The sequence below is a fragment of the Delphinapterus leucas genome, chromosome 4 (genome assembly GCF_059928025.1).
Source record: "Delphinapterus leucas isolate spDelLeu-1000000601 "Yukka" chromosome 4, BTC_Dleu_Yukka2, whole genome shotgun sequence".
NCBI lineage: Eukaryota > Metazoa > Chordata > Mammalia > Artiodactyla > Monodontidae > Delphinapterus > Delphinapterus leucas.
The window spans coordinates 107,971,368-107,988,453 of NC_143132.1; the positions used below are offsets into that span (position 1 = coordinate 107,971,368).

General features: G+C 42.5%; 1 protein-coding gene and 1 pseudogene across 1 annotated transcript in view; one reads left to right on the forward strand and one right to left on the reverse strand.

Annotated features, from left to right (window-relative positions):
- KCNAB1 (potassium voltage-gated channel subfamily A regulatory beta subunit 1) overlaps window positions 1–2,507 on the reverse strand; it is a 75,639-nt gene extending 73,132 nt beyond the window's left edge. The window contains exon 1 of the mRNA XM_022573785.2: window positions 1,123–2,507. Within this exon, the coding sequence (XP_022429493.1) occupies window positions 1,123–1,187 (65 nt within the window). The 5' untranslated portion in view covers window positions 1,188–2,507. The remainder of the gene's footprint in view (window positions 1–1,122) is intronic.
- Window positions 2,508–9,465: 6,958 nt separating this feature from the next.
- On the forward strand, window positions 9,466–10,969 carry LOC111174680 (G2/mitotic-specific cyclin-B1 pseudogene; annotated as a pseudogene).
- The last annotated feature ends 6,117 nt before the right edge of the window (window positions 10,970–17,086 follow it).

The window sequence follows — 17,086 nt, forward strand, 5'->3', positions numbered from 1 at the left end:
CCTTAGGCCCACTTGGTAATAAGCAGGATTTAACAAAAGAAGAAAATGCTGAGATAGGGTAGGATGTGGAAAGGAACAAGGCCTCGTCAACTGTATTTTCTCTCCTTGGACTCAATAGAAAACATTAAGGATGTGGGCTCTGAACCTCCCTGATGGTCCTTAAACATAGACATGCCCTTGAAAAGGAGGAAATCCAGGCTAGGAAAATGCACTTTTATCAAGCAGTGATGAACCTGATTCAGCAGTCTGACTGTTATTCTTACCTGGAAGCGGGGGAATTAGGCGTACAGGTGATTACACTCCTCAGCCCTGTTAGAAAATTGCAGAGCTGCTCAAGCAGCTGTCCAGATGTTTAGCTTCTTTCCTGCATCCACGTTCACAGCAGGAGGCCAAGGCGTTCCACTTCTGTTGAATGTGCTTATTGTGCAGGAACAGAGGGCATGGACCTTGAAGGCACAGCACCTATGTGTTCTGACTTAGCAGTGAGCCCTATCCTAGAGCCCCAAACCTGCTCTCAGGTCCATAAGAAGGTTATAGCTAGTTGTGACTTCTCCAGCAAAAGAAGCAAGGCCTCTTTGCAGCGCTCTCTGTCCTTAGAATGGGGTCTGAAATGTCCTCTTATAAAAGATATTGGGTTTCTTGGCATCTTTGGGAGTCCCTCCTTTAATCTCTGATTTACCTGTAATGCCCAGTGGAGGGACAGGCCTGCTTCCCTGCAGAGAGGATGTGTCCATTTCCCTCGGGGTTGAGGAACTACGAGGTGTGGTTATGAAATTATGAGACTAGCTTTGGAACACCACGCTGGAATCTGCTCACTTATGTTAATTACATTCAGCTAATATTTATAGATCTCCACTGCCACCACTCTGATCTCAACCACCTCTGCCCCTCGTGTGGCAATTGCTTCCAGTCCATTCTTCATATCTTCATATAGGGACCAGAGGTAGGCAGAGGGGCCCAGAGATGGTCAATAGCCCCACTTCTGGTGATGGTGGGAGAGGGAGGGAGAAAAGCAGCGGCATCAACATGTGTGGGGAGGACAGACCCTTGTCAGCAATGGTCTAGGCAGAGTCTCTTGGTTCCAGAAATGACACCTGAGAGACACATCAGGCACTGACTTACTTTCCAGCGGCGTAGACCTCAGCCGTATCAAAGAGATTCACTCCACTCTCGTAGGCAATTGTCATCAGCCGTTCAGCAACCTGCAAGAGGATGCACAGGTCACGGGGAGGGGGAAGGGTAAGCTGGGACGAAGTGAGAGAGTGGCATGGACATATATACACTACCAAATGTAAAATAGATAGCTAGTGGGAAGCAGCCGCACAGCACAGGGAGATCAGCTTGGTGCTTTGTGACCACCTAGAGGGGTGGGAGGGAGGGAGATGCACGAGGGAGGAGATATAGGGATATATGTATACCTATAGCTGATTCACTTTGTTATACAGTAGAAACTAACACAACATTGTAAAGCAATTATACTCCAATAAAGATGTTAAAGAAAATAAAGGTCAGTCATAAAAGCCAAATACTTTCTAAAGCTGGAAAGCAACTTGGAATCCTCTGGTGGTCTTTATGAACATGGAAATTTCACCGACCATTCTTGGTTTTCTCAGTTATATTAAAGAAAGAAAGAAGAAAGAAGATTCAACCGGCCTGAATAGGGTAAAAGTACCCCTTCCCTCAGACCTATACTGGGCACTGAGAGATTTCCTTCAGCGCTGGGATAAGTCAGCTACCAGGAACACAGTGAGATGGAGAGACTTGTGTTTCTCACTCTGCTTGGAAGACGTGGTTTGACAACATGCTCTGCGGCACTGCAATCTCACTGACCAAGAGGGTCATTTATATCCCTGGTGACTTCATTTCTCTTCTTTCTCTTTTCCCCAAGCCAACATGTTCTGGCAGCTGGGTGACTCCTGACCTAAAAGTTTGTAACATTTTTCCCTGGAGGCTTAGCAGACTGTACTGATGAACCAAAAGTTACATGGAGCTGGGACTGTTGGAAAACTCCCGCCACGCACAGCTCAGCACCACCCCAGGCACCATCACAGAACGACCACTAGCCGCACTGACACTACATGGAGAGGAGGGGGTGAGTGCACCGGTGCCTCACAGGTCAGCCTAAGACCTCCAAGCTCCTTGTTCCTTCCTTCGTGCTGCTGAACACGAGTGGCAAGTGCAACAGAAGAGCACAGGGAATAGCTATAAACCACACCTTGAGGGATGGCGCTGGAGGGACAGCGATAACACTGGAGAAAGGACATTTTTTTCATTTTGCTGATAGACTTATTAGTCAACTGAAAAATTACACACGTCACAAATATTTGAAATTGATTTTTCCATTATGTTTTTCATTGTGGGCTAAAGGTGCTTCATCAGCATTTCCAAGATAAACTCTTTTCCTGTTGTTTTTTAAATTGGCATACCAAGAAAATTGTCAGGCTAGCACAATGGACTCCATGCAAATCCTTTAGAATAATAGCAGCAAAAATGTTCTTACTGCTTTAAATTTGCTACCATTATGACATTTCTCCTAAGTAGAAGTTAAAAGTTAAGAACAGTATAGTTTTTCCATCATGACTGCCATATATATATATTTTTAATTTTTTAAATATTTTTGGCTGCCCCGTGCAGTATGTGGGATCCTAGTTCCCTGACCAGGGATCGATCCCATGCCCCATGCAGTGGAAGCATGGAGTCTTAACCACTGGACCACCAGGGAAGTCCCTATATTTTAGAAATTATTTTGCTTGCTTGTATTGTGTATCATCCTTGTGTTATGTCACATGACATACTAGTAGATTATGATTGGGAAATGTTTATAATAAATCTTATCTAGGGAGAAATTTTAAGATAAGATGGAGAATTCTGAATGGAGAATTGAACTAAATGATTGCTGAGATGTTTCCCAGTCATGGGATTTGAAGATCCGAATGTGGAATAATGAAAAGAAATCACTGAACTAAGTCAGAGGATCAGTGTCTGGCCTTGAGTGTATCACTTACTAGATACATAAATCATCTGACCTCTCTGTGTTTTAGTTTCTTTATCTGCAAAATGAGGATGATTCTGTTCAGGCCCCCTAGGGAGCCCACAGGTCTCAGGGGAAGCTGACCTTACCTCCCTCTAAGGGGGGCCTGGTGGGTCTGACATGGTTCAGGGAAGGTCATGTGACACATCTGGGCCAATGAGATGTGAGAGGAGATTGGCTGAGGACTTCTGGGAACACTTGCTTGCAGAGTTTCTAGAAGTGACACTCTTTCCCTGGAGTTATTATTCTAACTGAGGTCTAGAATTCCTGCTGCTACCTGAGGATGAAGTTGATATACAAAGGAACACAGGGTCAGGAGAATCACTAGGAAATGGAGTGGAGGCTCTGAATGAGTCAACCTGGAAGGCTGCTCTATCGCTGCACTTCTAATTTAAAAGTAAAAATATCTTTTCCCTTATTGGTTAAGCCAATTTCAGTTTAGTTTACTGTTACCTGCAAATGAAGGAAGCTTAACTATGTCACAGATGAGAAAACATAAATAAAACTCTGAAAATTAAGTGCTATAAGATGGTAATATACTCTTATCATTATTTTAAAGTATTATAATTCACGTGAGTAACATCTATCTTGGTTTTATGATGAAGCCAAATCATCTTTGGGAGGTACCTCACAGTTATCTAGTTTCCAGTTTGAATCCTTTCGATAATATTCCTGCCAAGTGGCTATTCAATAAATGGTTGAACTCTCCCAATAATGGGGACATCACCACCTCCCAAGGTGGCACTAATGATTATGTCACTCAGCACATTACGGTGTGCTCATCCCGGGATCCAATATTTGTATCTGCTTTGTGCCTACGTTGTCACATGGAAATAGTTGAGCTCCATCAATTCAGCCATGGGTGTGACTGTGGTCTGGCTGTGCCTTCATTCCTCCTTGCTGGCAGTCTCTCTGCCGGGCCCTGGGGGGAAGCCACAGCTGCTCTTGGGAAGGACAATCGCTATTTGGTCTGCGTTTGAGGTGAGAGCCTCTGCAGTCATTCACAACAGCTTTATTGTGTAGTTTTTAGAATCATAATTTTGAAATGATTTATTTCAGAGGCCAGCCCTGCATACTCTGACCTGGGCAAGCTGGGCTCACTGCAGCAGGGAGCAGACACTCTCAAGGGGAGAGCAAAGATGAAGGGGGAAATAATATGCTTATAGTTGATCCTTCTGCTCTGAAAGGGAAGATGTATTTGTCTTTCTCTGCTCCAAAAACCACACCAGGCAGTAAAAGGTTATGCACGTGCTAGATACAGGGGATTATTAACTTTAGACCTCCTTTCTTCCTTGTCGTTTATTGTCCATCTGATTAAAGTCTGCAGCCATTGCTTTGATATCTGTGGATCTGCCTCTGTGCCTCCTCAATTCACCCTTCCTGATGCCAGTCAGAGGGCCCTGGAGTGGAGCCTGTGATGACCACCCTGGTCCTCCTTCAGCGCTCAAGGACTTATTCCCCCAGCTCGTAGGAATGCTGCCATCAGAAGGCACCTGGCTAAAGCGAGTCACCTACCCCAAGGTCAGACCTGCCTCCCAGGGCTGCCTCTATCCAACGACTGGTCATACAAGGGATATAAACACTCAACTCCTCTTGCCCCAACTTGGGACAACCCTGCAGGTCCATCTGAGCTTCAGAGCTCCCCATGGGGTCAGCTGAGGTCACTGCTGAGACTGCATCATGACCCAACTTCCTGATAACTGTTCTGCATGCTAATTTCCACCAGAGGTCTGCTTCCCAAGGACTCCACTCTGCAACAAGCTCTCTGTGGTGACCTATGCCCAATACTGGGAACAGAAATTCAGACAGATAAAAATATGCAGATAAGACTCCTCCCTAGGGCTTCCCTGGTGGCCCAGTGGTTGAGAGTCTGCCTGCCGATGCAGGGGACACGGGTTCATGCCCCGGTCCGGGAAGATCCCACATGTTGCGGAGCGGCTAGGCCCGTGAGCCGTGGCCGCTAAGCCTGCGCGTCCGGAGCCTGTGCTCCGCAACGGGAGAGGCCACAACAGTGAGAGGCCCGCGTACCGCAAAAAAAAAGACTCCTATGGACCTATTAAATAACATGGTGACCTTGCGAGTTGTGGAAAAGACCCTTTATCTCCCCAAGCATCTCCTTAGGAATGATAGTAAGAACTACCTTTATAAAGGGGAAACAAGATAAAATGGAAAATAATCTTTAAGTCAGTCTTAGCCATTTCCCGTGACTAAACTATTATCCTTGTAAAATGCCAGAATCCCAGGAACTGTATTGTAAAATAGTTTGCTCTGCATTTTCTCCAATCAGCATAATGGAAGCCAAAAGTAACTCACCTCATCTGAAATTTGACCTCCAAATGTCACCCATGTTCCTGGAAAAGAATAAATATTTGCATGTTATTCTTAATCATTTTTCTAATATTGCCCATTAAGGGAAACACTTTTTCTTACATCAGGGCTACTTCAGTAGGTTGTTCATGAAGGTACTTGGATGAGGGGCACTTGGGGGCTGAAGTCCTGCCCATCCTCCTCCTGTCGCTAAGTTCCCCAACAGGGATCTGTATTCCTCTGCATCCCTCTGGATGCCTTTTCTTCATTCAAAGGCCCAGTATATGCTAATGGCAGCCCTGTCTACTAAATTCTTTTTCTTCTGACGTAGGACCATGTATGCTGCTGTGCAAGAAGCCCCAAGCCCATTTTGGTGCACACCTATTCTTGCTCCAGCTTAGCTAAGAAGTTATCAGTTCTGAAAGTGAAGGTAAGACCTTGGGTCACATTTCTCCCTTTCTTTGCCTCCAGTGAGGGACTCTATTTTGTGTTCTCTATTCCCTTTCAAAAGGAACCCTCTCAGGGGTCCTTCCAGTCCCCACTTCCAAGCCCCAGGAGATGACACTTAAGCATCTTCTCTCTTATGACCTGCTACTCCAGAATGGAAATTGCCATTGGTTTTGGGGTGGGGTAGAGGCAGTAGCCAGCATGAGGTTTGGGAAGGCAAGGAGGAGAGGCATAACCAGTAGCCAAAGATTTGCATTTGTAAAACAAGAGGGAAGCAGAGACTGAGTGGGCTGTTTCCACTCCAGTCTATAGTCACCTCATTCGTATTCATAATTCTCTCCTTGATCTGTTTTTTTTTTTTTTTTTTGAGCCCTAATTACATGCCAGGCAAAGGCACTGCACCCAGGTGCTCAGGACAGTGAGGTGACTGCCCCAGCTCCTCTGTCTCAGGAGCTCACAGTTGACAATACTATCAACAAATGCTATGACGGAGGCAAACACAAGGCAGGAAGGGAGGGAGTGCTCTACTCAGACTGGAGGTGGCCCTCAGGAAAGACTTCCCAGAAGAGGTGACACTTTGGTTGAGTTGCAAAGGAAGGAGCTGAATGAAGAGGGGAGGGACAGGCATTCCAGGTACAGGTAAGAGCATGGGCAAGGCAAGTAGAAAACTTGAGTGGGCTGATGAGCCGCGGCGTGGGCTGCTGCTCCGAGGAGTGAAACATGATGTGGAGAGGGAGGGGTGGCAGGAGGTGGCTGGGCACCGTTCGTGTTTGTGGGGGCAACGAAGAGATATGGTTGGAAACTTAGTTTTGTGGTGTGTAATAACAGGATAGCTACTGTTTATGGAACATCTTCCAAATGCCAACAGTACACTGAGAAACGTGTATAAGACGTTTCATCTCTAATAATTTTGACAAACTTACAAGGCAATTTTATTATCCCAATTTCCAGATGAGGACTCTAACATCAACCAACCTAATAAGTGATACACTCAGGATTCCCACACATGCTGGGCTTCCTTTCCACTGCATTTTGCTGCCTCATCAGCAAGCTTCCAAATTAATTATGGCACTTGAATTCATATTCCATAGAAGCATGCTGATGTAACTGTACCTGTTTTCTTCTTAGTTCTCAGGGACTACACAGACGTAGAATATAGGTTATTTTACTGTTACACTCTACACCCCCAGAGGTTGAAAATGGGTGGCTTACAGATTGCACTCAGCTTGCAGACTTGTTTTGCTTGGCAAGAACAATGTTGACCCACTTGATATTTTAATAAACTTGGAATAAGTTACCAACATTTTGATAACTTAAGAGATTAATCTCCTTAATCTTAGTAGATATTTCTTTTAAAAGTCTGATTTCTAGCTTCTCTTAACAACAGAGATCAGTGGCCCCACACGGCAGACATCCCCTAAATCTGAGGGTCAATGCCCTCTGTGGAAGGGCTATACCCTCCCTGTTTAGTCAAAGGTCACACACTTTCCTTTGTATTTCCAACACTGAAATTAATTGGCAGTTGTTATTTAGTACCACGTGTTTACTGCTATTTTTCTTATTGTAAAATTTAGAGAAAAATGGACTTGTGCATCTCCTAAAAGACAAAGTTTAGTATTTCAAGAAAAAATAGGGGTGCACTTTTTTTTGGTGGATGTGAAGAATATCCAAACAAAAAATATTTATAACAGAAAAATTACAACTTAAGGCACTATAATTAAACAAGCCATGACTGGTATACAGAAAAGATGGGCGTTGGGAAACTTAATGGACTGAAGAAATGGCAGCATTTGTTTTGAATGAGAATAAAACAAATGATCTGCTGTGAAATGCAGTTCTCTATTAAGTGAAAAAATTGCCTCAGCATCTAAACCTTTTTACAGACAACACTTTTATAAAAGAGTTTCTTTTGAATGTAGCAGAAATTGTGTCCAGAGCATAAACAAGCACTTGCAAATGTTCGTATAATCAGAAACATTGTCGCTCAGCATGTTAAAAATACGGCTGAGCGTTTCACTGGTGGCGCAGTGGTTGAGAATCTGCCTGCCAATGCAGGGGACACGGGTTTGAGCCCTGGTCTGGGAAGATCCCACATGCCACGGAGCAACTAGGCCCGTGAGCCACAACTACTGAGCCTGCGCGTCTGGAGCCTGTGCTCTGCAACAAGAGAGACCGCGACAGTGAGAGGCCCGCGCACTGCGATGAAGAGTGGCCCCCGCTTGCCACAACTAGACATAGCTCTCGCACAGAAACGAAGACCCAACACAGCCAATACATTAATTAATTTAAATAAATACAGCTGAGAGCTTTCAGGATAAGTTAAATTATTGGTGGCGTCTTCCATTGCAGCAAATGAGCACACAGATATAAATAACAGCACACTGTTAGCTATATTTATCTGCGATGTTTTGAGAATCTTGGAGGGGTCAAAGAATTTTTGAACAAGAAGTCTCTGCAAGGCAAAATTACTTTGTGATGAGAAGGGTCTCAGACCATTGGATATAGAAGGCACTGTTCCAAATTTTAGTGTTACTACAGATCAGGCTCTCACAAAGGGTGGGGCTGACCTTGGACCCATCAAGTGACAGATCAGAGGTGACAGTATTTTGTAGGGGCACTATGCATAAATCCATTAATTTCCTCATTCATCAGAAATTGCTTTGGGCTAAAACGAAACAGGCCATGGATTCACTAATTAATATCATGAATCAGCTATTCTTCTACATCTTGGAGCAAAATCAGGTCAGTGTTTGCTTAATGAATTTGCTGGTTTACTTGTGCTGTGATGTTGGAGAGAATTTTTTTTAACTGTTCATGTCATCAAAGGAGATAGTCCCATTTCCACTTAGCAGCAAAGATTGGCTCAAAGTCCCAAGCTTCTTGCTGACATTATGCCTCATCGACACCTTGTGAATATTTTTCTATTGGGGCATTCAGAAGTATTTGCACAAATGTCTCATTTGCTTCTCTCAGCACTGACAACAAAGTCTTTGGAAAATTCATTTGTTAAAGAATAATTTGGTTCATCTTCCAACATTGCAGTCAGTTTCCAGATATGAAAGTGGTAGCCTGAAATTTATTCTCTGAAATGGGGCTTTTGAATACAGGATTGCATGCTTTAGGAAAATAAACTGGTATTATTTAGCTTACCTTTCTTAATTGATTTTTGATAGTACAGACACAGGGCTATGAAGTTATCAAACTGTACTACAAAATGGTATTGAAGACTATGACAACACTGAAAGCTGGGACTGTACACTCATCTTGGAGGAAATAATCTTCCTATCCACATTGGGAAGAGCTTATGTTTAGGAACAGTTTTATTCCAAAATTAATCTGAAAAAACTACTTACCAACCCCAGTTTACATATTTAAGGCTGCATACCATACATCACAGAGCAAACCACAGGGCCTGACTGACATTTTGGTACATTAGAAAAGACATTAGGTTTCTGATGTCAGGTCAAAGCAGTAATGAATTATAAAGTAATGATAATAATAATAATAAATGCTTTTCTTTTTCAGTTTTAGATTAAAAGTTTAAATATAAAATAGAATATGGATATCAGTGCTGCAGAGGAATGGCTGTTGGCCTGTGGTGGGTTCAAGATCCCTGGCTGGTTGGGGTCTCCCGTGCTCTGCTTCTCCCCACTGAGCTACTGCCTGGTGCAGAGGAAGCCATGGTGCTCTGGATCACCAGGAACTGAACATTAATGCTGAAAACAAGGTGAAGGTCAGTATGGCAGGCGCAAAGTGAGTGCCTGTGGCCACTGTTGCAGCCTCTAAGCCCGGGCTGAGGCCAAGAACAGCTCGTGGGGACATCGGTAACAGAGTCAGTGAAGAGCCACAGGCCAAACTGCCCCTGAAAAAGGAAGCAAAAACTTTAGCTGCTGGAAAAGTTATTGCTAAAAAACTACCAAAACCTCTGGAAAAGACACCTGTACCTGCGCTGAAGCCCCAGCTGGAGCCGGATCTGGAGCCAGAGCCAGAACCCGAGCCTGTTAAAGAACAGAAACTTCCCCCTGAGCCTATTTTGGTTGATACTCCCTCTCCAAGCCCCATGGAAACACCTGGCTGTGCCCCTGCAGGAGAATATGTGTGTCAGGCTTTCTCTGATGTAATTCTTACAGTGAGTGATGTGGATGCAGAAGATGGAGAGGATCCAAACCTTTGTAGTGAAGATGTAAAAGATATCTATGCTTATCTGAGACAACTTGAGGAAGAGCAAGCAGTCAGACCAAAATACCTACTGGGTCATGAAGTGACTGGAAACATGAGAGCCATCCTAATTGACTGGCTAGTGCAGGTTCAAATGAAATTCAGGTTACTCCAGGAGATCATGTACATGACTGTTTCCATTATTGATCGGTTCATGCAGGATAATTGTGTGCCCGAGAAGATGCTGCAGCTGGTTGGTGTCACTGCCATGTTTATTGCAAGCAAATACGAGGAAATGTACCCTCCAGAAATTGGTGACTTTGCCTTTGTGACTGACAACACTTACACTAAGTACCAAATCAGACAGATGGAAATGAAGATTCTAAGAGCTTTAAATTTTAGTCTGGGTCGCCCTCTACCCCTGCGTTCCCTTCGGAGAGCATCTAAGATTGGAGAGGTTGATGTTGAGCTACATACTTTGGCCAAGTATCTGATGGAACTAACTATGTTGAACTACCATATGGTGCACTTTCCTCCTTCTCAGGTTGCAGCGGGAGCTTTTTGCTTAGCACTGAAAATTCTTAATAATGGTGAATGGACACCAACTCTACAGCATTACCTGTCATACACTGAAGAATCCCTTCTTGTTGTTATGCAACACCTGGCTAAGAATATAGTCATGGTGAATCGTGGGCTTACAAAGCACATGACTATCAAGAACAAGTATGCCGCGTCTAAGCACACTAAGATCAGCACTCTAGCACAGCTGAATTCTGCACTAGTTCAAGATTTAGCCAAGGCTGTGGCAAAGGTGTAACTTGCAAACTTTGGAATACTATAAAATCTGCAAATAAAATTGGCACCATGTGCCATCTGTACACATTATATGTTACATTTATTTACTTTTAATAAAGTTGTAGTCCTTTTTACTAAAAAAAAAAGAGTATGGCTATCATATATATTTACATTAAGTTATATGCCTACACCATAATGTAGTAAAAATGAAGAGTTTGGTTCCTTTTGGGGATTTTGTCATTCTTCCATTCAGCTTACTTTGTTTAGGTAGGATACATCCCTGGCCCTTTAGACATTTGTTATTTATATCTTTTTATAGTTACTTGTTTACAAACTTTATATCCTTTACTAGAGAGTAAGCTATCTGAGGGTTAGGGTTTTATTTATCTTCTTACCTCCACAGCCCTAGAATGAAAGTGAGTCCTTAGTAGATGGTTGGTAATTATCTGGTTAAATTGAATTGAATTGGCTTTTTGACTATCATTAATGTACAAAACACTGGGATAGTCTCCCACCAAATAAACATTTATTTTGATTTATAGAAACATGAAAAATACTCATCAATAGTCTTCAGTTCTAGTCCCTATGAGATTGATGTGTTTCTCCTCATCCTCTGGTACCCACGCAGCAGTGCCCCCTCCTGGAGAAGGGCAGGTGGAAGGTCCTTCTCCCTGGCTGGAAGGCCTGGGGGTGGGGGGGTGAGGGCACAGTGTAGGCAGGGTCCACCGCCACCCATGAGGATGAGTTGCCACTTAAAAATGGGACATATTCCTTCAGGATGAAGAGGGATCAAGTGGCAGCTTTCCAGACAAGGGAACTCTGCTTGTACGATTTTATCTCTACTACCCCCCTCCACAAGATGTAACGTGGTTTATTAATTAATACAATTCTCAAAAACCTTTGGTGGCAGTTTTCTTGATCGTTTTTCTCCCTCTAATGAGAACACGCCTGCTTGAGACACAGGATGGCATGTGATTATTTCACTGTGAAATCTCAAATTAGTGGGATGCCATTTAGAAGATCATTTTACTTAACTGACACTTGTTATTTCTAACCTTTTAAAAGCAGAGGGAGTATAAAGAGAACTTTGAACTGTTATTGTGTCTTCTGTTGAAACTCCTTCATGTACCAAGTAATATATGCTTTGAAAACCTCTGTTTGAGGCCCTTGGCATACACCTACCAGGGCATAGAAAATGATCGGTGAAACATAAAAAGAAAAAGAAAACTACCCTGACACACACACACATACCTATCTTGGTTACTTAATTACCTTGGTGGTGGTTTACCGGGTAACTGCTAAGCATAAGGAAACATGCATATCATTTAAATGATCCCCTTGCCTGTATGAAGACATATTTAGATATTCATAAGTAATAATGTTTGTGCAGGTAGGCTACCTCCCTGGCCCTCTAACATCTCACATCACCACAGTGCAATTATCAAAACCAGGAAATGAACACTAGTACAGTACTAGTTAACTAAACTACAGACTTTGTTTTGAATTTCATTGTCCTTTTTTTCTGTTCCAGGATCCTAGGCAGGACCCAACATTGCATTTCATGTTCACGTCTCCTTAGTGCCCTCTGATCTGTGACAGTCCTCAGTCTTTCCTTGTCTGACACTTTTGAAGAGCACTGATCAAGTACTTGATAGAATGTCCCTCAATTAGGGTTTGGATCATTTTAGGTTTATAGATTTGGTGACTTCTTTTTCTATACTGTATTTTGACTTGTTTATGTTTTGGATATATTTTTTATAACTATCAAGAAGGCAATATAAAAATGCAATTATAATATTTATTATGCCACAGTTAACTTTTCTTCATTCTTTCATTAAACAAGTATTTATTTGAGACTACCATGTGCCAGGCCTTGTACTTAAATTATCAGGATACAACAGTGAGAAAATTGTTTCTCCCCTCATGGAGCAGATTTAAGAGGAAAGACAAAATAATAAGAAATAATAAATAATAAGAAAAATAAGATAAATACATAGTGTTTATTTATGAATGTTAATTTCATCAATAAATAAAATATAAAATGCAGTTGATTGATGAGTGTTAAAGAAAGTCATGTTTATAAGGTGGGCTACAGTAGGTAAAATGCCAGGGGATGGGGCTGAGATTTTAGATGGGGTGGCCAGATAAGGTTCACAATGAAAGTGGCTTTTGAGAAAAGACCCAAAGAAAGTAAAGGAGCTTGCCATGCAGTTACCTTGGGGAAGAACGTTTCAACGGGGAAAATGGGGAAAACAATGTGGAGGGGGCTTACTTGGCATGTTCAAGGTCAATGAGGAAGCCAGTGTGGCCAGAGAAGAGAAGATGAGGTCTGAGGGGTAATGGGGAACAGATTGTATGGGGTGATATCAATCATAAGAAGGACCTTGGAGAGGAGTTTTAAATAGAGAAGTGACACAGTCTGACACTCTTTGAAAAGGAACCTCTGCTGTGGTGTTGACGGCACACCTCTGAGGCTGAGGCTGAAGCACCAGCACCAGTGAGGAGGCTGTCGTGGTAAATCCAGGTGAGACATGACAGTGGTTTGGTCTGAGGTGGTGGTAGTGAGGATGGTCAGAAGTGCTTGAGTTTCTGATAGATTTTGAAGGAGAGGCAATAAGATTTGCTGATTAAAAGGATGTAGGGTGTGAGAGAAGGTGAGACTTCAAGTACAACATCAAGGTCAGAACCGGGGGAGAATAGAGAGCCAATTCAACACACTTCACTCTGGATTTAACAATTTTTAAGTTTGGTAAATAGAGCACACATTGACTCCAGGTTAATGTAGTCAAGGCTGACCAAATGATCGAGAGGTATTTAATCTACTGGTGTTTAGAGTTATTCATCTGTTACATCACTGAAGAATTTAAGGTTGGAGATTCAAACCCCAGATCTCAGTGAACTTAGACTACACACTGCACAAAATTAATGTGTTCACCATCTCATTTTAATAGAATTATTCTCAGAGAGAGGTAGAACTGGGGGTGGGAGCATCCCCCCAAATTTCATGGAAAGCAGGAAACAGAGTGTAGAGCATCCCCCCCAATTTCCATGGAAAGCAGGAAACAGAGTGTAGCCCAAATCAGTATTGACTTGGAGGACGAAGTACTAAGCTGTTGGTCACTACCTGACACCAGGGCCAGGGCATTCCTTGCACATTCCAAGTGCACTGTGTGCACTTCCCCTCTTAGCTCTGGGCTGAGTCTTCTGAGAATGGAACTCTTCCCCATGACCTTACATCCAAATCCTACTTATTCCTCAGGACCCAGAACTTCAGCCTCAGAGTCCAGTGCTGCTGGACCAGTTCCTTAACACTTCCTCTCCTGTAGGTCTCTGTTCCATTAACTCTATGACCCTAGGGAAGTCTCAACTTCTTGATTTCAAGTTTCCTCACACAAAATTAGGGACCTTAAGCTTCCTTCATCTCTATGATTTTGTGATTCTGTGGCTGGGCTTTGAAGGGTGAAGAACTCATACCATTCTACCACTTTGAACAAAGCATTATTACCACACCAACCATATCACATTGTAACTACATAATTTTTTTTTCACATATGACTTGTTCACCGGACTGCATCTCCTGAGGGGAGGGACCAGGTTTAATCTAAATCTTTAATTCTAGCCACTGAAGTGAAGCCTGGCACATAGTAGGTGTTTAATAATCATTCGCTGAATCAGTAAATAAACACTTTAAAAATTTGGGTGTCCAGGGACTTCCCCCTGGTAGTCCAGTGGTAAAGAATCCGCCTTCCAATGCAAGGGATGTGGGTTCGATCCCTGGTCGGGGAACTGAGATCCCACATGCCACAGGGCAACCAAACCTGTGCTCCACAACTATTGATCTCGTGCACCTCAACAAGAGAGCCCGCGTGCTGCAAACTACAGAGCCCATGCGCCCTGGAGCCCGCGCGCCACAACTAGAGAGAAGCCTGTGAGCTGCGACAAAAGATCCCACGTGCCTCAACGAAGATCCTGTGTGCCGCAACTAAGACCCGACACAGACAAAAAAGTAAGGAAAATAAACAAAACAAAAAAACTCGGGCATCCAGCCCTGTGAGAAATGTCTCTACCATGAGAACATGTTGGTTGTTTCCCTGATTCACTACATTGGATCAGAGGTTTTCAAGCCTGGCTGCACATTTGAATATAGTGGGGAGCTTTCAATGACCTGGTCCCTCTCATCAGACCAGTTAAATCAGAATCTCTGGGAACAGGACCCCCAGCATCAGAATTCTTAAAAGATCTTCAGATAATCCTAATTGCAGCCAGGGTTGAGGACCGTAGTTCTATTTTTTTTTTAATTTTATTGAAGTATAGTTGATTTACAATGTTGTGTTACTTTCTGCTGTACAGCAAAGTGACTCCGTTATACACATATATATTTTTTCATACTCTTTTCCATTATGGTTTATCTCAGGATATTGAATATAGTTCCCTGTGCTATGTAGCAGGATCTTGTTTATTCATCCTATATATAGTAGCTTGCATCTGCTAATCCCAAACTCCTAATCCTTCCCTCCCACAACCCCCTTCCTTGGCAACCACAAGTCTGTTCTCTATGTCTGTGAGTCTGTTTCTGTTTTGTAGATATGTTCATTTCTGTCGTATTTTAGATTCCACATATAAGTGGTATCATATGGTATTTGTCTTTTTCTGATTTATTTTGCTTAGTATGATAATCTCTAGGTGCTACCATGTTGCTGCAAATGGCATTATGTCATTCTTTTAAATGGTTGAGTAATAGTCCATTGTGTGTGTATATATATATATGTATCTATATCTATATCTATCTACCTATCTATATCACATCTTCTTTATCCATTCATCTGTTGATGGACATTTAGGTTGTTTCCATGTCTTGGCTATTGTCAACAGTGCTGCTATGAAGATAGGGGTGCATGCATCTTTTTTAATTATAGTTTTGTCTGGGTATATGCCCAGGAGTGGGATTGCTAGATCATATGGCAACTCTATTTTTAGTTTTTTGAGGAAACTCCATACTGTTTTCCATAGTGGGTGCACCAATTTACATTCCCACCAACAGTGTAAGAGGGTTCCCTTTTCTCAACACCCTCTCCAGCATTTATTATTTGTAGACTTTTTAATGATGGCCATTCTGACTGGTGGGAGGTGGTACCTTGTTGTAGTTTTGATTCGCATTTCTCTAATAATTAGCAATGATGAGCATCTTTTCATGTGCCTATTGTCCAACTGTATGTCTTCTTTGGAGAAATGTCTACTTAGTTCTTCTGCCCATTTTTCGATTGGGTTGTTTGTTTTGTTGTTGTTGTTATTGCATTGTAGGAGCTGTTTGTATATTTTGGAAATTAAGCCCTTGTTGGTCACTTCATCTGCAAATATTTCTCCCAGTCCGTAGAATGTCCTTTCATTTTGTTTATGGTTTCCTTTGCTGTGCAAAGTCTTATAGGTTTGATTAGGTCCCATTTGTTTATTTTTGCTTTTATTTCTATTGCCCTGGGAGACTGACCTAAAAACATTGGTACGATTTATGTCAGAAAATGTTTTGCCTATGTTCTCTTCCAGGAGTTTTATAGTGTATTGTCTTATATTTAAGTCTTTAAGCCATTTTGAATTTATTTTTGTATATGGTGTGAGGGTGTGTTCTAGCTTCATTGATTTACATGTGGCTGTCCAACTTTCCCAACATCACTTGCTGAAGAGACTCTCTTTTCCCCATTGTATGCTCTTGCCTCTTTTGTCGAAGACTAACTGGAGGACCACAGTTCTAGATTCTTCACATACTGATATTTTAGTACCTCTTCCTTTTCTTTACACTCTGACTTGCCTTTCTAATTCTTATACTCAGCTGTTACTTCACCATTTCCATTTTCAGAGGTTAAGTTACTTGCCCAGAGTCCAAGTAACTAGTAATTGGTGGAGTTGGAGCCAGGATTTAACCAATGTCACACTCTTAATCACAGTATGGTATGGAAAGATTGCTGTTCTTTCAGTAAGATAGGAGAGTTGCACAGTTACCTTAATGTTCATATTGATGCAGGATCAAAACAAAACAAACAGAAAGCAGATACCTAGAAATCTGGCCTGAGAGAAAGTCTCAGAAAATGGTATTGAGATGTACAGACAGGTGACAGAGGTGAAGAAATTGGCTTATTGCCCTTGGTGCCCTCTTGAAGGGCATGGAATGGAGCTGTCCTCCTGCTGGGGATGCAGCAGAGTGAGTGGCTAAGTAGCAAAACAACATTCTGAGCAACCCCATTGTGGCCACTGTAGATGAACTGGATGTAGACCTATGTCTGGGCATGTGGGACATAGCTCAAGGCTCTATCTTTTTCAAATGGTACAGACAAAGCATTCTTTCTTATATCTGGT